The sequence below is a fragment of the Neoarius graeffei genome, chromosome 6, assembly GCF_027579695.1.
Source record: "Neoarius graeffei isolate fNeoGra1 chromosome 6, fNeoGra1.pri, whole genome shotgun sequence".
Taxonomy (NCBI): Eukaryota; Metazoa; Chordata; class Actinopteri; order Siluriformes; family Ariidae; genus Neoarius; species Neoarius graeffei.
The window spans coordinates 42,360,983-42,386,041 of record NC_083574.1 but is presented as its reverse complement, the minus strand read 5'-3'; the positions used below and the strand labels follow the sequence as shown (position 1 = coordinate 42,386,041).

Sequence of the window (25,059 nt, the reverse complement as noted above, 5' to 3'; positions counted from 1 at the left end):
CGTGACTAAACTAACCATGGAAAAAGTTCAGTACCTATCATTTTAGACAATCCTATTTCCAATTTATTTATGTGATCCTCATGCATATCTCTCATTCCTGGAATTCTTTTGTACATATTGAGATGCGCATGGATCAAATGTTCTCTGGTTAGATGTACTGTCTCCTCCCACCACGCGGAACTTGAAGCACCATTTCCACAAAGGGGTAGAAGGAGGCTCCACCTTTCCACCATCACTTGCCGTAAAAGCAAAAGATCACCCATATCTCTCTGAGAGCCTTTTTTCTCGACAAGTTTCAGCAATCTAATGTTACTAGTTCATTCAGCAGTTGCCGAATCTTCCTAAATTTATCTCAAGAGTGAGGCTGACAGCTGCACAACTCTCCCTCACTGTAATCCAAGTCACGCGCAAGTCATGACTTCAAATTCTCAAAACCTTAGAAATCGATCTCGACTCCTGGGAGACGCTTACTCAGGATCGTCCAGCATGGCGAGTAAAGCTCACCAGTGGCATGCATGCAGTAGAGATGAAACGCATCCCCGAGGCCCAGAAGAAACAAGCTGTGCGGAAGGCTTTAACTCTCCCCACCCCGCACTACAGTACCTACCCACTTGTGCCCAACATGTGGGCGTACCTTCAAAGCCCGGATTGGCCTCACTAGTCACCTCTGGACTCGCAACTGCCGCCCCCCAAATTGAAGTCAGTGGTCATCTTCAATCCCGAAGGACGAACATCATGAGCAGCAGCTCGATAACTCGAGGCGGTGTAGTCAGTCATTGGTCAGAGGTAAAGCTCTTCCACTGTTAGTGTTAGACTTGCATCACGCCCACGAGCTTCTAACTTAGTTTTAAAGAGCAGATGAAAGAACGGGAGAGCTCTTAAAGGTGCATTTCAAAGTAGAGTGGCAAAATGCAGTAATGTTAACTGCTGAAATTTGTGAAATGATGAAACCGTACTGTTTTCAGATGTCAAATATACAGGTAATGATAAATTGCTGGGGGTGGCACGGTGGTGTAGTGGTTAGCGCTGTCGCCTCACAGCAAGAGGGTCCGGGTTCGATCCCCGTGGCCGGCGAGGGCCTTTCTTTGTGGAGTTTGCATGTTCTCCCCATGTCTGCGTGGGTTTCCTCCAGGTGCTCCGGTTTCCCCCACAGTCCAAAGACATGCAGGTTAGGTTAACTGGTGACTCTAAATTGACCGTAGGTGTGAGTGTGAATGGTTGTCTGTGTCGGCCCTGTGATGACCTGGCGACTTGTCCAGGGTGTACCCCGCCTTTCGCCCGTAGTCAGCTGGGATAGGCTCCAGCTTGCCTGCGACCCTGTAGGACAGGATAAAGCGGCTAGAGATAATGAGATGAGATGAGAAATTGCCGGTAACTGGAACAACACTGGTTGTAGAACAGTGCATGGATCTGTACTTAATACCAGTCCTGTTAGCTTCTGCGGAAATCCTGACCAAACCAGTGTGCTCCTGAATTTCCTTTGCTTGCAATATTCCCCCAAAATAAAATGTCATTTAAAAAAAAAGAACGCAAGCCTTAAAATGCTAGTTATGTTCATTCATCAGTAATGGAGTAATTGAGCTAAGGTCCCTGAGTTGGGTCCATTTTTGCCACAACTACAAACCTGAAGGAGCAACTGTTTTAATAGTTGCTGTAATATTAATAACAATGAGTAATGTTCCACAATGTTAGACGTAACAAATGCATGAAAAGTTTGATGTGTGGAAGACTGGAAAAAGACCAGTGACTGTGAGATTTTATTTATTTATATTTTTTTAATTACAACCCCGATTCCAAAAAAGTTGGGACAAAGTACAAATTGTAAATAAAAACAGAATGCAATGATGTGGAAGATTCAGAATTCCATATTTTATTCAGAATAGAACATAGATGACATATCAAATGTTTAAACTGAGAAAATGTATCATTTAAAGAGAAAAATTAGGTGATTTTTTAAATTTCATGACAACACCACATCTCAAAAAAGTTGGGACAAGGCCATGTTTACCACTGTGAGACATCCCCTTTTCTCTTTACAACAGTCTGTAAACGTCTGGGGACTGAGGAGACAAGTTGCTCAAGTTTAGGGATAGGAATGTTAACCCATTCTTGTCTAATGTAGGATTCTAGTTGCTCAACTGTCTTAGGTCTTTTTTTGTCGTATCTTCCGTTTTATGATGCGCCAAATGTTTTCTATGGGTGAAAGATCTGGACTGCAGGCTGGCCAGTTCAGTACCCGGACCCTTCTTCTACACAGCCATGATGCTGTAATTGATGCAGTATGTGGTTTGGCATTGTCATGTTGGAAAATGCAAGGTCTTCCCTGAAAGAGACGTCGTCTGGATGGGAGCATATGTTGCTCTAGAACCTGGATATACCTTTCAGCATTGATGGTGTCCTTCCAGATGTGTAAGCTGCCCATGCCACACGCACTAATGCAACCCCATACCATCAGAGATGCAGGCTTCTGAACTGAGCGCTGATAACAACTTGGGTCGTCCTTCTCCTCTTTAGTCCGAATGACACGGTGTCCCTGATTTCCATAAAGAACTTCAAATTTTGATTCGTCTGACCACAGAACAGTTTTCCACTTTGCCACAGTCCATGAGCCTTGGCCCAGAGAAGACGTCTGCGCTTCTGGATCATGTTTAGATACGGCTTCTTCTTTGAACTATAGAGTTTTAGCTGGCAACGGCGGATGGCACGGTGAATTGTGTTCACAGATAATGTTCTCTGGAAATATTCCTGAGCCCATTTTGTGATTTCCAATACAGAAGCATGCCTGTATGTGATGCAGTGCCGTCTAAGGGCCTGAAGATCACGGGCACCCAGTATGGTTTTCCGGCCTTGACCCTTACGCACAGAGATTCTTCCAGATTCTCTGAATCTTTTGATGATATTATGCACTGTAGATGATGATGATATGTTCAAACTCTTTGCAATTTTACACTGTCGAACTCCTTTCTGATATTGCTCCGCTATTTGTTGGCGCAGAATTAGGGGGATTGGTGATCCTCTTCCCATCTTTACTTCTGAGAGCCGCTGCCACTCCAAGATGCTCTTTTATACCCAGTCATGTTAATGACCTATTGCCAATTTACCTAATGAGTTGCAATTTGGTCCTCCAGCTGTTCCTTTTTTGTACCTTTTTAACTTTTCCAGCCTCTTATTGCCCCTGTCCCAACTTTTGTGAGATGTGTTGCTGTCATGAAATTTCAAATGAGCCAATATTTGGCATGAAATTTCAAAATGTCTCACTTTCGACATTTGATATGTTGTCTATGTTCTATTGTGAATACAATATCAGTTTTTGAGATTTGTAAATTATTGCATTCCGTTTTTATTTACAATTTGTACTTTGTCCCAACTTTTTTGGAATCGGAGTTGTAATAATTTATTATTTTTAATCTTCAACTGTCCAGTTTCGAGGAGTCTGTACCCATGACTGCCTCTGACCTCTGTTCCTGGCTTACAGGAGTGGAATCTGATTTTCTTCTGGTGTTTGAGCTCTTCTATGTCAAGATTCCATGTTCTTTGCCTGTTGAGATGCTTTTCTGCTCACCATGGTTGTAAAGAGTGATTTTATGAGTTACTATATCCATCCTGGCAGCACGAAATCAGTCTGGGGTGAGTTTCCCAAAAGCATCATAGCACAAAGATCATCGTAAAATGGTAGAGCGAGCACCACAATGAACATTCTCTCTCCTAGTTAAGACACTCTTAGCATTAAGAGGCTTTTGGGAAACCCACCCCAGGTCATTTTCTTCTGTCCTCTCCCATGTTTCTATCCACAGTACTGTTGCTCCCTTAGTAGCCCTTTTTACACAGATATTCCACAATATTTCCATAAAGAAGACTCCTTAACATTTCAGCTTTGGTTGTTTTACACTGAATCAAATAAAGCCCCACCAGTTGTTGTGTGTTTTTTTTTTTTTTTTTTTTTTTTTTTTTTTTAAATACACACAGCAGGCTGGTGTTCCATTACCAGAGGCGTCACATATAACACAATGAAACAGTGGCGTCTAGGGCGATGCATAGCACGCTATGCGTGAAATACGAATACCCTGAGCATATCGAAGTTGCTTTCGAAACAGTCATGGCAGTTGAACAGAGTGTTGAGGCGCTTTTGTGAGCGGTGCACTTTTTATACCACTCTTCACACGCCAGCAAAGTTGCTGTGCAATCAGAAATATGTTGGACGAGAAAGTGAAGAGAACTAGGAAGTGATTTGAGGTAGAAAGGCACGCAGACCTTAGACGTAGATGAATTTTGTATTTGCGCTGGTCTTGGGGGGGAAAAAATGTCAAAAATGAGGATAGGCAGTGTCTCAAATGTCGCACCCCTTTTCCGCAATGTCAGCTGTCCCTTTTACACAGACATCAGTCCTGTCTGTTACAATTCAGTCCATCTCCGAGCTGGAACAATACAGACCCTCTGTTCTGCATTCAGCTGTTTTATACAGAAGATGAAGCAGAATAAAGTCATAAGATTCCCACCTTGAACAGGCTTTGGAAGAGGAGCTAATGTTTTTTGTCTTTTGCACCATTCTGTGTAAACTCTAAATTGTGTGTGAAAACCCCAGGAGATCAGCAATTTCCGAAATAAGCCAGTATCTCACTGGGCTGCGACTAGTTGGAGACACAACAATTGTGATAAAATATGCGAATTGGCGACAATTTTCACTTGGAATCACACTGAATTGACATTCGCATATTTTACCACAATTGTTGTCTCCAACTAGTCGCAGGCTGTCGCAGCCCGGCTTTCCCTCGGCAGTCAGGGAAATAGAGGAAGCCTTACGGAAACTGATTTGAGAAGGGTTCGCGACGGCTTTGCGACACCAGCGACGCATTTGCGGCTATTTTGAGAAATTTTGTCGCACGAATTTTTTGAACATGTTCAAAATTTCAGTGCCGAAGGAGCGACACTTTGCGACTCATGCAAGGAAATTGACAAGCCCTGCGAATGTTTCAAGACACTTGAAACTCTCTTGCGAATGACGTTCGCAATTTGTCGCAAGCTGTCGCAGCCCAGTGAGATACTAGCCATACTGAAACCAGTCCATCTGGCATCAACATCCCATGGTTTAAGTCACCGAGATCACAGATTTTCTTCATTCTGATGTTTGATGTGAACATTAACTGAAGCTCTTGTCCTGTATCTGTATGATTTTTTTTTTTTTTTTTTATACCTTGTGCTGCTGCCACTTGATTGGCTGATTTAGATAACCGCACGAATGAGTAAGTGCACAAGTACTTCTGTTAAATTAGATTAGATTCAACTTTACTGTCTTTGTGCAGAGCACAGATACAAAGCCAATGGACTGCAGTTAGCATCTAACCAGAAGTGCGAAATACAGTGTTATTAAAGGCCAATTTATGCTGACAACCCAGTCCTCGCAGATGGCGTCGCAGACAGTGTCTGCGTAGCCCCCCCCACCTTCGCAGACACTCTGCGCGCACCTCCCAAAAATTGTGACCACCGCAGAAGCCTCGCAGACAGCGTCGCAGACAAGAGGGCTCTGATTGGTCCACTCTACATCCGCTGTACACGCACTTCCGCTTCCCTACTTTCCCGGTTTGGTTTGTTTTCACGACCGCCATTTTTAAAAACACGAGCAAAGATGGAGCAGCACGAAGAGCGGTTGATCGAGGAAGTGAGGAAGTACATACATCTATACGACTCCAGTTCTAGTCATTATCAGTAACCGGAGGATAAACACTCCACTAACCACACCCACCAACTACTCCTAGCGATTTCGCGACTTCGCGCCCCCTTGCGTTGTGGCGGTGAATAACTTCGCACACGCCTATTACTCCCCGCTCAACGATAAATTACAACTGTCTGCGAAAAGCTATCTGCGAAAGCCTTGTCGCAAGAGCATGCAGAGCCCCTTACAGAGAAGTGCCAGAAGTAAGTACTGCAGCACAGTGATGCTGTGTGTTACAGTATACAGGGTGTTTAAAAAAAAATTAATGTCACAATCTAATAACTTTGCCAATTCTCGTTCAATTGACCTCAAATTTTAACAGCATGTGTGGAAACGGGTCAAAATTTTGTTTTTGTTTTTATCTTTTTAGGTATAGAAATGCCATTCACTGGAAAAGAAAAGGCGTTGTGTGTGTTAGTGCGCTCGAACACAGTCGAACAAGACTGTGCAGCGCGTATTTGAGAGGATTCTCTAAAAATGCACCAACTGCAATGCAGATTTGGACATGGCAGAAAAGTTCAAAGAGGAAGGGTGTGTGTGTGTGTCTGTCTCAGGTGGCGCGCCTATTGAAAATTTGCAAAATCGTTCATGGAATCCACATACCTTTTTTTGAATTTCTCATTCAAATTTTGAGGAATAAATTTTATATTGCTCAACATTAAGCCTGGTCAGCTTCATTTGCCTGAACTATGTAGTTTTTGGGATATTTACATCTCAAATAATATCAAATGTATTTTGAAACACTCTGTATTTAACAGTTATTCCATGAAATTGAGTCGTACATGAGCTGATAGTCGATGAGGTGCATAGTGCCAAGTTTGCTATAAGCCATGTATGACTAGATTGAGTGGAATGGTTGATTTTGAGAAATGGAGCTGCTTTTTTTTTTTTTAAAGAAACTGAGCACGTTTCCATTTCTGCCGCTTCTTATCAGAGCTTTTTATTTTTCTTTCTCCCCTTTGTTTTTGTGCAGTTTGATGTTTGTTCCTTGTTTGAATGTTTTGTCCACCGGTTGTGGTGTAGCTCCGGACCCAGTTTTGGTCATCGGTTTCCTTCAGGCCTTGGTCTGCTGTGGGTGATGCCTGTGCTCCTCGCTATGGACTGCAGTGAGCTCGTTGCTCTTTTAACATCGGGGTTGTCCAGCGCTCTGTGCAGTGGTGCTTCAGTACTTGGTCCGATGTTCTGAACGATGTTGTCCGGTGGCATCGCGGTGGCTGTGCTGGTGGTTTGGGACATACCAATGCTCTGTGTGGCGGGGCTTCTGTGCTTGCTTTTTGGAGCCATGGTGCAGTGTTCCAAGCAATGTTGCCCTATATAAAAGACACTATATAAGTTTATTTATTTATTTATTTATTTATTTATTTTCAAATTTGATAACTTTTTTTATACAAAACGTCCAACAAAATAATTTCCGCTTAGAATGTAAGCAAACTGGCAAAATGACAGTAGCAATTTGTGAAAAATGCTATAATAATTCTAAATGCTTATTATAATAATAATAATAATAATAATAATAATCTCATCTCATTATCTGTAACCGCTTTATCCTGTTCTACAGGGTCTTGGGCAAGCTGGAGCCTATCCCAGCTGACTACGGGCGAAAGGCGGGGTACACCCTGGACAAGTCGCCAGGTCATCACAGGATGATGATGATGATGATGATGATGATGATAATAATAATAATAATGGGCGGCACGGTGGTGTAGTGGTTAGCGCTGTCGCCTCACAGCAAGAAGGTCCTGGGTTCGAGCCCCGGGGCTGGCGAGGGCCTTTCTGTGTGGAGTTTGCATGTTCTCCCCGTGTCCGCGTGGGTTTCCTCCGGGTGCTCCGGTTTCCCCCAAAGACATGCAGGTTAGGTTAACTGGTGACTCTAAATTGACCGTAGGCGTGAATGTGAGTGTGAATGGTTGTCTGTGTCTATGTGTCAGCCCTGTGATGACCTGGCGACTTGTCCAGGGTGTACCCCGCCTTTCGCCCGTAGTCAGCTGGGATAGGCTCCAGCTTGCCTGCGACCCTGTAGAACAGGATAAAGCAGCTAGAGATAATGAGATGAGATAATAATAATAATAATAAACAATATACGTTCTTACCATCAAATACTTTTTATTCCATATTTTGTTGCTTTTGTTTTGTATTTTTGGGGGTTTTGTTTTCGAGTAGAGGTTTTTATTTAATTCTCAGTTGGTTCAACAACACGCGCCGCCATTTTGTTTTTCTCTACTCACGGTATATGAGCTGATCTCCTAGTAGTAGAGTAGCCAATCAGAGCGCACGATTGCTCATATCCTGTGAATGTGGATAGAGTAAACAGTAGTGGACAGTGACAATATCCAGATATGTTTTGTAAATATTTAAATGCGTATTTACAGAGGGGAAGTGGACAGGATTAGAGTATGTAAGGTGGTATGTACAATTAGCAGTAATTAACCCATATGTACAGATGTTTATTTGTACAATAAAGTAGCAGCGCGTGCAGCAGCAGTATGAAAACATGTACAGTAATATTGCATGACCTGGCGCAGGTTGTGCAACAATTTTAAGTGGTCCATTTTGCACACAAGATTAATAGTGCAAATGGGAAGTAATAATCATCACACACCTTTTCACACACTAAAGGGGACTGTGCGTGTATGAATGGCTAAAAAATATTCTTTAGGGAGCAGAAATTTACTGTTGAAAGATTTGGTGTGGTAATGAGGGTTAAAATACTCCAGGATGTGTGGTTATGAGAACATAAACTTAATTTATTCCCCTCATGTATCATCCACCTGTAGTTGCTGATTTGGTGTTTCGTTTATAATCATGGTGTATATAAGATCATAAGAGATATGAAAAGAAGTCGGTTTGCACAAGGAAAGCAAAACCTTTTTAAAAAGGAAGTTCATTTGGAGAACAAACCACCACCACCCCCACCCTACCCCCACCCTACCCCCGCACTAGCCCTCACTCCGCGTGCACAAGTTACATATGTAAGTGCTTGGGCTCATTGTTGGCCTGAACAACTTCCTTTTTCAAAATTCTTCACTGCATTCTGTGACGCATGCTTTCATCTTCACCCACTGTTAAAAGGAGGGCTTGAAATGCATCTCTTGTCACTGGTTTTTCATGAGGTCACTAACAGGGTCCAGATCTCTAACAGGGTCCTGACAGATTGAGGTAAAAATGGTTTAAGAGAACGTTTTTTAAAAATGCGTATACTATTTTAGTGTGCAAGTGTTTTTCATATTTTAGATCCTTCTGGGTAGCTACCATTTTTACCTGGTGACATTCCCAGTGAAGGGCGGCACAGTGGTGTAGTGGTTAGCGCTGCCGCCTCACAGCAAGAAGGTCCGGGTTCGAGCCCCGTGGCCGGCGAGGGCCTTTCTGTGCGGAGTTTGCATGTTCTCCCCGTGTCCGCGTGGGTTTCCTCCGGGTGCTCCGGTTTCCCCCACAGTCCAAAGACATGCAGGTTAGGTTAACTGGTGACTCTAAATTGGCCGTAGGTGTGAATGTGAGTGTGAATGGTTGTCTGTGTCTGTGTGTCAGCCCTGTGATGACCTGGCGACTTGTCCAGGGTGTACCCCGCCTTTCGCCCGTAGTCAGCTGGGATAGGCTCCAGCTTGCCTGCGACCCTGTAGAACAGGATAAAGCGGCTAGAGATGATATGAGACATTCCCAGTGACTACCAGATAAATGGTAGCTACCCAGAAGGATCTAAAATATGAAAACACTTAATTGAAATGCTTTACAATTAACAGGCATGCCTTGTCAAAAGTTAATTCGTAAAATTTGTTGCATTCTTAATGCATTTGAGGTCATCAAACAGTAAATAATAATAAAAAATACAGTAAATATCCCTATTCCACAACTGTAGTAATCCATGTTATGTCAAAAACAGCTCAACTAAGTAAACATCTATTACTTTAAGACATGAAGGTCAGTCAGTCTGGAAGATTGCAAGAACTTTGAACGCATCTTCATGTGCAGTTGCAAAAAGAGCTACAGCCTCATTGAGACTGTAACTCATACCGGCCACTGTTGTTGTGTGGGAGTTTGAAATCCGATCAATCCTATGGGACGAGTAGCGATTTTTCTGAAATTGCATATGACCCCTGTGTAGCTGCAGCCTTGACCGGTAGCGCCACCTGGTGAACAATTCTTGTTGGTATGTCTTTAGAGTCTTCTGGGGGAGTTTCAGTGAAAACGTCCTATCAGTTTACGAAGAGTAGGGTTTAATGCGACGAGTCACCCAAAAACTTCAGACGTCCATAAAATCATAATTATGACAGGTGGCACCACTGTCTTGACAAGTTTTATGCACACCAAACTGGGGAACATTGTATGCGAGTTTGATCGAAATCCGATCAATCCTGTAGGAGGAGTAGTGATTTTTGTAAATTGCGGACGGATGACGATGAAGACGAACGACACGTGATCTGATAGCATAAGCTCATCCGGCCTGACGAGCTAAAACCCATCAAAAGTGATGAAACTGGCTCTCATGAGGACTGTCCCAGGAAAGGACCAAGATGTAGCTCTGCTGCAGATGAGAAGTTCATTAGCGTCATCAGCATCAGAAACTGCTAATTAACATCACCACCTCAGATTCGAGCCATCATGAATAGTTCAAAGTGCAAGTAGCACACATCACATTATCAACTGTTCAGAGGAGACTGCGTGAATCAGGCCTTCACGGTCAAATTGCTGTAAAGAAACCATGACTGATGGAGGCCAATAATGATAAGAGAAGATTCAAGAGAGCTTTGTCACTATGTACATATTTCAAAGCACTGTATACTTGTATATCGTTTCTCCCAGGGTCCCCATGGTGCATTTAGAGAGAAAATAGAAGATTTATAAAATAAGGTATATTTAAGAGTTATTCCACTAAATCGAGTTGTACACGCCTTGTTGGTCATAAGCCATGTATGATAAGATTGTGTAATAACTCTTTTATTCTATCTACATTCACTGGATTTTGAGAAATGGAGCACTTTTTTTTTTTTTTTTTTGCAAATTCAATAAATAAAAACTTTTTTTTTTTTATATAAAACGTCCGACAAAATCATTTCCGCTTAGAATGTAAACAAACCAGAGAAATAGTAGTAGCAATTTGTGAAAAATGCTATAATAATAATTCTTGAAAAATAAGAAACGTTCTTACCAGGGGTGCGGTGGTGTAGTGGTTAGCACTGTCGCCTCACAGCAAGAAGGTCTTGGGTTCGAGCCCCATGGCCGGCGAGGGCCTTTGTGTGGAGTTTGCGTGTTGTCTGCGTGGGTTTCCTCTGGGTGCTCCGGTTTCCCCCACAGTCCAAAGACATGCAGGTTAGGTTAACTGGTGACTCTAAATTGACCGTAGGTGTGGGTGTGAATGGTTGTTTGTCTCTGTGTCAGCCCTGCAATGACCTGGCAACTTGTCATCCAGCTTGCCTGCAACCCTGTAGAACAAGATAAGCGGTTACAGATAACAGATGGATGTTCTTACCATCAAATTATTTTATTCCATATTTTGTTGCCCTTTTTTTGGGGCGGGGGTTTCCAAGTAGGGTTTTTATTTCATCCTCAGTTGGTTCAGCAACATCTCATCTCATTATCTGTAGCCGCTTTATCCTGTTCTACAGGGTCGCAGGCAAGCTGGAGCCTATCCCAGCTGACTACGGGCGAAAGGCGGGGTACACCCTGGACAAGTCGCCAGGTCATCACAGGGCTGACACATAGACACAGACAACCATTCACACTCACATTCACACCTACGGTCAATTTAGAGCCACCAGTTAACCTAACCTGCATGTCTTTGGACTGTGGCGGAAACCGGAGCACCCGGAGGAAACCCACGCGGACACTGGGAGAACATGCAAACTCCACACAGAAAGGCCCTCGCCGGCCACAGGGCTCGAACCCGGACCTTCTTGCTGTGAGGCGACGGCGCTAACCACTACACCACCGTGCCGCCTGGTTCAGCAATATGCTCCGCCATTTTGTTGTTGTTCTTTAGGGTTTTCTGGTGGTTGGTAAGCCAACTTAAAGGTGCATTACTGCCACTGACTGGGCTGGAGTATGGAACAGGAGATACTGCAGGGGAGAAAAAAAAACATTCTTTTAGCTATTTCTCTTTCTTTTAAATTATTGATAAAAGCCGCCATTTTGTTTTTCTCGAATTACAGGATATGAGCGGATATCCTAGTAGCAGAGTAGCCAATCGGAGCTCGCAATTGCTCATATCCAGTGAATGTGGTTAGAATAAAAATGACCATCTCTAGCTGTCTAAACATGTAGCTATCGAAGTATAATAAACGACATATAAGACAAAAACAACTACAAAGTGGCATTGTGCATTTGTGTGTTCATTTTGCTGCAAAAATATAAGCAAATGCAGTTCAGTTTGAAGAGTTGAAGTTTTACCAGGAGATTACAACAAGGCAAGACGAGTGCAAAGTGAGCATTGTGCATGCGTGTGCAAATGGGCAGTGTAGTGCAGATGGATGAGAGAGCTGTAGTTTCAGTTTGAAGGGTCAGTTCTTCAGGGGTACCGGTGAGTTGAGGACTCTGACTGCCTGGACTCACGGTTCGGATGCTATGGTACCTTCTGCCAGACGGTGCATGTGATGTGCAGGACGAGTCCCATCCTATGCTGTTAGCACGGCAGATGATGGGCTTCTTGGGAAATGGGTGAGGGAGGGACCTCAATAATCCTCTCTGCTGTCCTCACCGTCGGCTGCGGGGACTTCTGTTCAGCGATGTTGCAGTTCCTGAAGGAGACAGTGATGTAACATTTGCTTGAGCCAAGAAACACAAGGAATGGATATCAGACCAGTGGAAACCTGTACTTGAGATTTTTGGTTCTAACTGCTGTGTCTTTTGTGAGGCACAGAAAAGGGGAATGGATGGCATCGGTGAAAATCGTTTCCAAAGAATTCACAGCTGGATGCATTGCATGTCACATGTTTTCATGTAACTCACTGACTGACTGACAGCCTGTAGTACGTGTCGTGATGGTTTCAGTGGAACTATGTAAGGATTCTCATGAATCCATTTAATTAAAGTAAAAGAGCCATGCCCAAAAAAATTGAAGGGTAAAACCATGTTAAATATATACTATGGGTATTTTCCACACGGTTATATAAATAAGATTCTCTTACCAGTAAAGGCCAAGTGACTTGACCGTGCCACTTGCAAATTAATCGGTGGATGGATTTTTCAATACAAAACCTAAAAAAAGAAAGAAGGGTGCAATATACAAATGAGCTGTGTGATGTGTGACTCAGAGTACTAATTTTGTCTAGCGTGCTGTTTTACTTTCCTTTGACCATCCTGATTTAATCTCAGAAATTCCAGATGTGTCATTGAGTAATCTGCTGAACCACGGTTTTGCATAATCCAACAAATGGAAATAGTTTTTTGTCATTATTTATATATATATATATATATATATATATATATATATATATATATATATATATATATACATACATACATACACACAGTTGTGCTCATAAGTTTACATACCCTGGCAGAATTTTTGCTTTCTTGGCCTTTTTTCAGAGAATATGAAAGATAACACAAACTTTTTTCCCCACTCATGGTTAGTGGTTGGGTGAAGCCATTTATTGATAAACAACTGTGTTTTCTATTTTTAAATCATAATGACAACAAAAAACATCCAAATGACCCTGATCAAAAGTTTACATACCCCAGTTCTTAATACCGTGTATTGCCCCCTCTAACATCAATGACAGCCTGAAGTCTTTTGTGGTAGTTGTGGATGAGGCTCTTTATTTTCTCAGATGGTAAAGCTGCCCATTCTTCTTGGCAAAAAGCCTCCAGTTCCTGTAAATTCCTGGGCTGTCTTGTATGAACTGCGCGCTTGAGATCTCCCCAGAGTGGCTCAATGATATTGAGGTCAAGAGACTGAGATGGCCACTCCAGAACCTTCACTTTGTTCTGCTGTAGCCAATGACGGGTCGACTTGGCCTTGTGTTTTGGATCGTTGTCATGTTGGAACGTCCAAGTACGTCCCATGCGCAGCTTCTGGGCTGATGAGTGCAAATTTGCCTCCAGTATTTGCTGATAACATGGTGCATTCATCTTTCCTTCAACTTTGACCAAGTTTCCTGTGCCTTTGTAGCTCACACATCCCCAAAACATCAGCGATCCACCTCCGTGCTTTACAGTAGGAATGGTGTTCTTTTCATCATAGGCCTTGTTGACACCTCTCCAAATGTAATGTTTATGGTTGTGGCCAAAAAGTTCAATTTTGGTCTCATCACTCCAAATTACCTTGTTCCAGAAGTTTTGAGGCTTGTCTCTGTGCTGTTTGGCGTAAATTTTTGTTGGTCTACTTGACCGTGGTTTGGTTTTAACAGAACCCCTGATTTTCCATTTGTTAATCACAGTTTGAACACTGCTGACTGGCATCAATTCCTTGGATATCTTTTTGTATCCCTTTCCTGTTTTATACAGTTCAACTACCTTTTCCCGTAGCTCCATTGACAATTCTTTTGCTTTCCCCATGACTCAGAATCCAGAACCATCAGTGGCTGGATGAAAGATGCAAGAGTCTGTCTGGATCCCAGAAACTCACTCAGCTTTTATGCACACACACTGATTACAAGCAAACAGATCACAGGTGAGGACGTTACCTTTAGTAGCCATTCAAACCCATTTGTGTCAACTTCTGTGCATGCTATCAGGCCAAAATCACCAGGGTATGTGAACTTTTGATCAGGGTCATCTGGGTTTCTGTTGTCATTATGATTTAAAAAGAGAAAAAACAGTTGTTTGACAATAAATGGTTTCACCCAACCACTAAGCATGAGTGGAAAAGATGTTTTTGTGTTATCATTCATATTCTCTGAAAAATGGTCAAAGAATCATAGATTCTGCCAGGGTATGTAAACTTATGAGCACAACTGTGTGTGTGTGTGTGTGTGTGTGTGTGTGTGTATATATATATATATATATATATATATATATATATATATATATATATATATATATATATATATATATATAAATTTTTTTATATATATATATATATATATATATATATATAAAAAAAATTTTTTATATATATATATATATATATATATATATATATATATATATATATATATATATATATAAAAAATTTTTTTTTTATATAATATCGCATCAAAGCTCCATCACTGTGTTTTTGTTTGTTTGTACTGCACCCTATTGAGTATTAGTCGTCATATTTGCAACTGCTTACATGCAAATTTAACTCTTATGGAGGCGTTTAGCCTTCTTTACCGTACAAGCAGTTCTTCTCTCTCACACCTGGACTGTGTGCTGTGGACCAGCCAGAGTTATACACAGTTTACAAAGTGATTTTAGAATGATTTAAAGGTAAGTGTTCTTTTAGTAATGCCTAAAACATAAAGGCAGAGTCAGCATGATTCTGGATCTCGTAAAAATGATGCGAGACCTGTGGGCATTGGACAAAACTGCGAACCGAGACAAGGGTTTCATCAAGTTTTATATGCAGAAGAGAAGGGAATGGAAGTTCTGTCTCCTGCTCCTGTCTATAAATGCTCAAACATGAAAATGTCAGAACGAAACAAACACTTGGAGCCATGACATGTAGCTGAGCTGGAAATTCCTGTCAGTACATGAATCAATTAATTAAATGAATGCGTGAACAAGATGAAAGAGTGAGGGAGAAAACGAAAGAAATGGAGTTCACTAATCTGCATCCCATGCCTGTCCACGTGTGCTTACACAAGGAAAAGAAAGATGGAAGGAAAGAAGCATATGCACATAGAGAGCAGAGACGTGCTGCCGAGATGGAGGTAGAGCAACATGCATCTTGTTCTTTCTGGTCGATGACTGACTGGCAGAAAGAAACAAAAGTTCAGCAATCCCATTCCTGTCCATAACGTGCTTACCTGTGAGAAAGAAAGTAAACAAGTAGGTTTTTCTAATGAGCACCAGCCAAATGACCCCACAAGGTCAAAAAAGTCAGATATTCCTGTCCTTTTGGAGACACACACACAACATACGTTTGTCTCGTTATCCTTGTGAGGACCTTCCATTGACGCAATTATTATTGCAGTTAATTAATGCTGTGCCTGAACATAAATCTAACCTTAACCTCAGTAATGAAAAGGAGACTTTTTGGGTCTTTTTAATTACAATATTGTTTAAAAAAAAAAGAAACCTCAGTTTCCTTGTGAGGACCATCCAAATGTCCCCACAAGGTTGAAATTGTCAGATTTTTACTATCCTTATGGGGATATTTGGTCCTCAGTAGTATAAAACAAACAAACACACACACACACACACACACACACACACACACACACACACACACACACACCAAGCATTCACAGAGAGAGTCATAAGTTCATGAGAGATTGTGGTTGATTTTATAGGTGAACCTCAAACATGGTGTGTTCTTGGGGAAATTATTTGTTGTTGTTGTTCCTTAGCTGTGTAGAAAGTTCAGTGATGGTAATCATTTGCAGTGCATTATTGATCCCGAATAAGGTAGAATGTTCTCATGTGATTTGAGAGTCAGTATTAACCTTGCTTCCCTCATGACATCAGCACTGGGAGGAGAAATAAACAGAATGTAGTTGTAGATGCACATGAGCAACACTGAGAACAATAGTTTAGGTGCGCTGTGGAGTGTGAGTGTGTTGTAAAGCCTTTGCAAAGCGCATACAACTTCCTCATCGGGTCTTTCAGATGGCTAAGCCTCTGAGAGGGAACCTACAAAGAGAATCCAAGCTACAACGGACACGAAACACGGCAGGTAGTTCAGTCTGTGTTTGCATTCAGCTGTTTGTAGTTACACATTAACTCGTAGGCAGAAGTTTGATTGTTTGCTGAAACGTTGTGTACAGAAGTGTCTGATGTAGTTGTGTTAGGTTGATTTGACGCTTAAATATGATGTACGTATGTCATGTATAATAAATCTGGACCCTTGTTCATTAATGGAGTTATCTAACCTTAAGCAAATCATGTGGCAGATACATTTAGAATAGTACGATAAAGAACAGTCGTACTGTTTTGAATGAAGTCTACAGTAACTCAAATAAGCACTTTTGAAAACTGTAGTGTGTAGAAAAGCATCTCATTATGCACAACCTTGATGCAGATTAACTAAAACATCACATTCCACTCGTCAACCAAGAACAGGAATCTGAGGCTACAATGGGGGTAGCCCCAGGGGTAGGGGTACAGGTGGTACAGGTATTCCTATTCAAGTGGCCAGGGAGTGCATAACTAGATATCTCTCTAGTGTCGCACTTTTTTTTTCTTTTCTTCATGTATTTGGGTAACCTCATTGTGGTGTTGCCATAAATAATTTAGTGTCTGTATAAAGCAGAATTGTCCAATACTTAAAGGTGACCTATTATACCCCTGTTCCGGGTTCGAACCCAGCGGCCGGTGAGGGCCTTTCTGTGTGGAGTTTGCATGTTCTCTCCGTGTCTGCGTGGGTTTCCTCTGGGTGCTCCGGTTTCCCCCACAATCCAAAGACATGCAGTTAGGTTGATGTGGGGCGGCCTTGGGTTGAGGTGCCCTCGAGCAAGGTACCTGACCCCTGACTGCTCCCCGGGCGCTCTGGGCTGCCCACTGCTCTGGGTGTGTGCATGTGTGTTCACTGCTTCAGATGGGTTAAATGCAGAGGATGAATTTCACTGTGCTTGAAGTGTGCATGTGACGAATAAAGGTTTCTTCTTCTTCAAGTTGACACAGTTCCCTGAGGTCATAATGAAATGTCTGGGACATGCTTTGCTCAAAATACCACAAGGATAAAACACCACAGCTCCCTTCTCACTCTGTCTATACAGCCCTTTTCAAAACGCCCAATTGGAGCACCTGTTCCTTTAAATGATAATGAGCCACTGCTCATCCCATCCCCCTCTTCCACTGACCAATTAGGTAGCACTTTCCTCATGAATATTCATTCACAAAAGTAGTTCTCAAGCTATGAGTGGAGATACAGTGGTGCTTGAAAGTTTGTGAACCTGTTAGAATTTTCTGTATTTCTGCATAAATATGACCTAAAACATCATCAGATTTTCACACAAGTCCTAAAAGTAGATAAAGAGAACCCAGTTAAACAAATGAGACAAAAATATTATACTTGGTCATTTATTTATTGCGGAAAATGATCCAATATTACATATCTGTGAGTGGCAAAAGTATGTGACCCTCTAGGATTAGCAGTTAATTTGAAGGTGAAATTAGTCAGGTGTTTTCGATCAATGGGATGACAATCAGGTGTGAGTGGGCACCCTGTTTTATTTAAAGAACAGGGATCTATCAAAGTCTGATCTTCACAACACATGTTTGTGGAAGTGTATCATGGCACGAACAAAGATTTGTGAGGACCTCAGAAAAAGCGTTGTTGATGCTCATCAGGCTGGAAAAGGTTACAAAACCATCTCTCAAGAGTTTGGACTCCACCAATCCACAGTCAGACAGATTGTGTACAAATGGAGGAAATTCAAGACCATTGTTAACCTCCCCAGGAGTGGTCGACCAACAAAGATCACCCCAAGAGCAAGGCGTGTAATAGTCGGCGAGGTCACAAAGGACCCCAGGGTAACTTCTAAGCAACTGAAGGCCTCTCTCACATTGGCTAATGTTAATGTTCATGAGTCCACCATCAGGAGAACACTGAACAACAATGGTGTGCATGGCAGGGTTGCAAGGAGAAAGCCACTGCTCTCCAAAAAGAACATTGTTGCTTGTCTGCAGTTTTGCTAAAGATCATGTGGACAAGCCAGAAGACTATTGGAAAAATGTTTTTTTTTTGTGGATGGATGAGACCAAAATAGAACATTTTGGTTTAAATGAGAAGCGTTATGTTTGGAGAAAGGAAAACACTGCATTCCAGCATAAGAACCTTATCCCATCTGTGAAACATGGTGGTGGTAGTATCATGGTTTGAGCCTGTTTTGCTGCATCTGGGCCAGGACGGCTTGCCATCATTGATGGAACAATGAATTCTGAATTATACCAGCCAATTCTAAAGGAAAATGTCAGGACATCTGTCCATGAACTGAATCTCAAGAGAAGGTGGGTCATGCAGCAAGACAACGACCCTAAGCACACAAGTCATCCTACTAAAGAATGGTTAAAGAAGAATAAAGTTAATGTTTTGGAACGGCCAAGTCAAAGTCCTGACCTTAATCCAATCGAAATGTTGTGGAAGGACCTGAAGCCAGCAGTTCATGTGAGGAAACCCACCAACATCCCAGAGTTGAAGCTGTTCTGTACGGAGGAATGGGCTAAAATTCCTCCAAGCTGGTGTGCAGGACTGATCAACAGTTACCGGAAACGTTAGGTTGCAGTTATTGCTGCACAAGGGGGTCACACCAGATACTGAAAGCAAAGGTTCACATACTTTTGCCACTCACAGATATGTAATATTGGATCATTTTTCTCAATAAATAAACGTCCAAGTATAATATTTTTGTCTCATTTGTTTAACTGGGTTCTCTTTATCTACTTTTAGGACTTGTGGGAAAATCTGATGATGTTTTCGGTCATATCTATGCAGAAATATAGAAAATTCTAAAGGGTTCACAAACTTTCAAGCACCACCGTATTCAGATGAGGAAGTAGTGTAATGCTAATGAGCTCCACTTGTGACCTAGGAAGAGGAGCCAACTCTGAACGGCTTGTTGAAGCACATGTTTTCTGATCTAGGCAGCCTAAAAGAAACTGGCTGGGTGTCTTATTATAGAGTTTGTGAATTAGTAGGCACTCCAGATCCCCAAATATATGTGCACAAGCAATGAAAGTGAGGTTGGGGTATTTTTTTTTTTTCCTCTATATGTCCCCTTTTAGGAAGATTCAAGAGTCGTAAGAATACATTTCACTTCCGAGTAGATGATGGTATAGTTTTGCTCACAGCAGTTCATCAGTTCATTTTTTTCCCTCATAACCATTATGTGCATCACCTCCACCACAGGTTTTCTGTTACTCACACCCAATCGTTTGGCATAGCAAGCTAACCCATATAGTACTGAGCACCACTGACACCATGTTCATGTCGTTGACTTGATCTCGCACTATTCTGTTAAAACCCGAGATATGACAATGTTCTCTCACTAATATCCCTTCAATAGCTCTTAATCCCCAGCTGCCATGGAAGCACGCATCCATGGTAACCATGTAACTGCCCTTTGGTGTAGTTGTAATGCAGGGCAGTATGGATCTCATCTCATTATCTCTAGCCGCTTTATCCTGTTCTACAGGGTCGCAGGCAAGCTGGAGCCTATCCCAGCTGACTACGGGCGAAAGGCAGTATGGATGTCAAGTATAATGTAATTTTCAAGTTAACTTGCTTTACTGAGTCATGAGGTCAAACGTGTATATACAACTACACCAAGACAGAGACTCTGATTTTATATTCATTCGTTATTGGTATCCTCTTCATCCTGATCAGTGTCACCGTGGATCCTAAGTCTATCTCGCTGGGTGGGAATAGACCTTGGGTGGGATGTCTGTCCACCACATGACCCCTTGCACACATACATTTGCAAGTCCAGGCAAATTGCATGCATCTCTCATTTTATTTAGGTTTATTATAATATTCACACATTAGTGTAATTTATTATTATTATTCACACATGGTGATTGTGTATAAACACCAGACTGTGTCAGGAGAACTACAGATGGTACTTTAGTCTCACAGATAAGGAACCTCTCTCTCTCTCTCTCTCTCTCTCTCTCTCTCTCTCTCTCTCTCTCTCTCTCTCTCGGTGTCTGTTTAAACCTTCATTCTGTTAATAAAAGCCAGATATACGGGTGGATTTTTCCACTCCTGTACAAATGTAGAAGTGTGCGTGCATGCCTGTGTGTCCCCATAAGGACAGGAATATCTGTGAGCTTTGACCTTGTGAGGACATTTGGCTGGTCCCCAGTTTCTTAATACAAAACCTGCAGCTTTTATTCAAAAACTACATTCCCAGCATTTAGCAGGCATCCTTATCCATAATGATTTACAGAAGTGCAAGTCCTCATGCAAGCTCATTAGGTCATGGTCTAAGAATATCAGAATATTATCGAGCTAAAACCCTGTTAGCGATGGTTAGTATGGTGTATGTATGTGTATGTATGTGTATATATATATATATATATATATATATATATATATATATATATATATATATATATATATATATATATTTTTTTTTTTTTTTTTTTAATTAATAAATTTAAATGTGTGTGCACATGGAGTCAAGATTTCCTTTTGGTTACTGAAGTTTAGGTTCTGGTTCGATTTAAAATAGAATTGATATCATTAATAATTATGTAAATGGAAGAGCCTTTGTGTTCTTTGTCTCTAATCCTTTATATACACATTAAAATAATGAGTAGGATGGCTCTGAAGCCAGATTGTCCCCGATATCATAATGAATTTAATTAGTGAAAGAAACTCACTGGAGAGCTCTTAGTTCCACAGAATTCTGGATTAGCTTTGCTGTGTGGCCAACTTCCTTATCGTGCAGGTTTATACATAACCTGTCCATCCAGCATTCTTGCGCTACATAATTCTGCAGGCGATACAAGTACTTACCAATGTGTGCTCACTGCGCACCCCCCCATGTGTTTCCTTTCTTTCTTTCTAACCATCCATCCATCCAAATTACATCTAGTTATCTTTGGAAATGCACTACATGACCAAAAGTATGCAGACACCTGATCTACACACCCATATGTGGGTCCTACCAAATCTGCCACAAAGTTGGAAGCACACAACTGTACAGGGTGTATTTGTCTGATGTAACATTTACAGTTTCCCTTCACTGGAACTAAGAGGCCCAAACCTTTCTCAGCATGACAATGCCCCTGTGCACAAAGCAAAATCCAGAAAGATATGGTTTGCCAAGTTTGGAGTGAAAGAACTCCAATTGTCTGTCTACACAAAGCCCCAACTTCAATCCCATTGAACATGGTTGCCTAAAATGAGTTAATGTTTAAAAAATATATATGAGTGATTCCACGCTTATGGGTACTGAAATGGGGACATGAACTTATTTTTAAAAATTCACCTAAAACCATTTCTTTTTTTTACCATCAGGTCACAAAACCTAATCTTTAATGAATGATATGTTAAAAGATAACTTTAATTTTCTGAGATGTAATAAAAACATTTATATGCCAAAGTCAGAACGTAACAGAAGTGTTGTGGACATATATATTCTCAATTTTAACAATGTAGAATTACTTTTTGAAACATAGGAAGGTGATGTTTTAGCAAATATAATTAATAAACATGTGTAGTAGAATAAGCATACACATTCTTTCAATAAGATTAACATGGTATATAGCTAGATTGTAATTAGTTTGTAACAGACGCGAGATGGACAATCGTAACAGAAGTAATGTAACAGACATCATTTTGGAACTCATAGGCTTGACTTTGGCATATAAATATGTTTTTATTACATCTCAGAAAATTAAAGTTATCTTTTAACATATCATTCATTAAAGATTACATGTTTTGTGACCTGATGGTAAAAAAAGAAATGGTTTTAGGTGAATAAGTTCATGTCCCCAAGGGATCTACTCCAAACCTGTTCCAGCATGACTGTGCATAAGGAGGTCCATGAAGACATGGCTTGCCAAGGTTGGAGTGAGAGAACTCAAGTGGCCTGTATAAAGCCCTGACCTCAACCTCATTGGGATGAATTAGAGGTTATTCTAACAGCAAATGATCCTCAATCTGGAATGGGATCTTTTGAAAAGCACGTGTTGGTTAGGGGTCTGCGTACTTTTGACCATATAGTGTCTCTACATGGACTGAATAACACATTTTTAGCTTTTGGTAATGAGTTTTCCAGTGACACCTGGTTTAATATGTAATTTGTTCATTTTGCTTGATTTTTTTTTTTTTTTGATGGGGGTAGCAGTGGCAACAGCCTAAGGAGGTCAGTCCAGACTTCTCTATCCCTGACCATGGATTCCAGTTCTTCCTGGAGCATAAGAAGACATTCCCAAGCCAACTATGAGGGAAAACTTCTTCACTGGGTCCTGGGTCTTCCTCATGGTCTCTGTCCAATGGGACATGCTTGATGCAGCTCAACCAGGAGCCAGTAGTGCCATGGTCAATCCCTATCAATTTGGAGGACCAGCAGCTCTACTCTCGAGTTCCTCAATCTATCACCGAGACTAAGCTTAGCAACCTTGTGATGGAACCTCATTTCCATTGCCTTTTGCTAGCAAAATGATTCTTTTGGTCACTACCCACAGCTTGTATCTACAGTATATGTGATTTTAGCATGAGGATAACTTCATCAGAAAACTGAGCTGCTGCTTCACCACCACAGTCTGCTACAGGAAGTCTCGTACTGCTGCTGACTGCTGAACCAGTCCGTCTGTCAATGTCACACTTTTTTTTCTTCCCCGCCCCCCCCCCCCCCCCCCCCCTCCTACCCCTGTCACTTTTGAATAGATACCATGGTACTTCCAATTCTCTACAATCACCTGCTCTACCTTCTCCAATAATCCTCTGAACTGCTATTTGGTGCATACAGACAAACCAAGTTTTCCTTCCTGAGATTTACACACACAACCCTTTTGTCCAGTGGGAAAATTTCCAGCTAGGCTCTCAACTCGTCCATTGCTAGCAACTTGACATTTCACATTCCCAAAGCCAGTTACCGTTCACTGCAAAAGGTCCAGACCATATAAGACCATCCATCATGTGTCTGCCACTGACCACAATTGCACTCGATTCCCATCCTTCATCTTGTAGATGGTAAACCCACAAATTGAAACCTACTGGGTGATCAGTAGTTTGCAGACACCAACCCCCAGGACTGACTCCAGGGGTGGATCCTTGTACTTCTGGCTTCATGTTCAGCATATCTGCTGTTAGGAACCTGTACTATATGACCAGCAGAATACCATTTGAGATTCAGTCACAGAAAAGAATGAATTAAACGAGACAGTCAATGACAACGTAGCTCACTCTGGCCCCGTGAGAACTCAAATCTGGGTAGACAGTACCTTCATGCCAGAAAGAATCAAAATCGGTGAAGAATTGAGGGAGAAGAAGCGATTTTTGTGAAATGTGGGCGATGACAGACAACACATGATGGCATAAGCTCAACGCCTGTCGGCCAGATGAGCTAATAATGCTTGGTGAAAATAAACTAACTAGATGCGTTTATCCTCCACTTTCAGAACACATGCGTTTTGATCTGTAATTGGTAAATATTTAACAATGAAGCAATGCCATAAATGTTCATTTATTCAAAATCTGTTTGTATATCAAGTGAGACGAGGGTAATTTTAACGATTCAAGCGATATTTATTTGTTCTGACGGCTCTAATGGAAATACTTTTTCTTAAATGGATGAAAAATTGATTTTGTTTTAAAAGCTGCAAGTGTTTTACAATGTATGCTGTCGAAAAAATGTCATGCATCAAGATTAAGAAATGCGTTTTGATCATGTCTTGACATCCTGACTTCAAATCAAATTGAATCATGAGCTCTGCAGAGATTCCTGACCATACTCCCTTGTCTTTACCCCAGTTTACTGCTCCATAAGCAAACGAAGTGCTAAAAGCTCCTCAACTCTGGTGTGTGTGTGTGTTTTTGTTATTCTTGAATGTTTTATATTTGACCAACTGCACCATGAAGTCACCGCCAAATTGCGATGTGATGTAATAAAGTTCCTCATGTGATTTCCTGAGATTTACAGATTAACAATTCTTAAATATCTGTTGCAGAGAAAGCGGGCAAGGCGAGCTGCTTCCCTTCCAACTCCCTTGATGAAGAGGAGGCTTGTGTGGGAGTGAAGATCGCTGAGACACAAGGTAAACATCTCATCTTAATATCGTCTTTCTCTTTTCTTATTAATACCTCCCATGAAGTCTTTATTACAAAGCATTTTTAAAATGTTGGGGGGGGGGAACGACTTGATTTGCTGTAGAAAGTGTCTGCATCCATGAACAGACCATCCAAATACCTGGCAACCTGCCCGCTTTTACACATTTTGCACACAAGCTCAGCATTTTAACATCAGGATACATGGCTATTGTACACACGCTGCTATAGTACACAGCTATGCTCTTGCAATAGCTCTTGTAGAGCACTGTGGTGTTTTTTGTTTTTTTTCTAGAAAGGTAGCGTTACCATTTGCTCTTCATGTGACCTTAAATGTGAAAAATGTGTTTACATTTGAATTCTGCAAAAATATTTGCTGGCTTGCTTGCTTGGTCAGGTCTTGAGCTACTTTAAGGTGGGTCTGCCTGCTTGCTACAGATCAGGTCATGTTTGACGGTAGAGAGGAGCTGTCTCCATTTTTCCCTGTCCTCTGCGTAATGCCTAGCCACCTCCAAGTTACACCCCTCTCCCAGAAATAGGACCATGTCTGATT

General features: G+C 41.5%; 1 protein-coding gene across 2 annotated transcripts in view; it reads left to right on the top strand.

Moving 5' to 3' along the window:
* fgd4a (FYVE, RhoGEF and PH domain containing 4a) overlaps positions 1-25,059 on the top strand; it is a 178,736-nt gene that overhangs the window by 56,162 nt on the left and 97,515 nt on the right. For both annotated transcript variants that reach the window (XM_060923681.1, XM_060923682.1), the window contains exon 2: positions 24,410-24,496. In XM_060923681.1, coding sequence (XP_060779664.1) covers positions 24,410-24,496 — 87 coding nt within the window. The remainder of the gene's footprint in view (positions 1-24,409; positions 24,497-25,059) is intronic.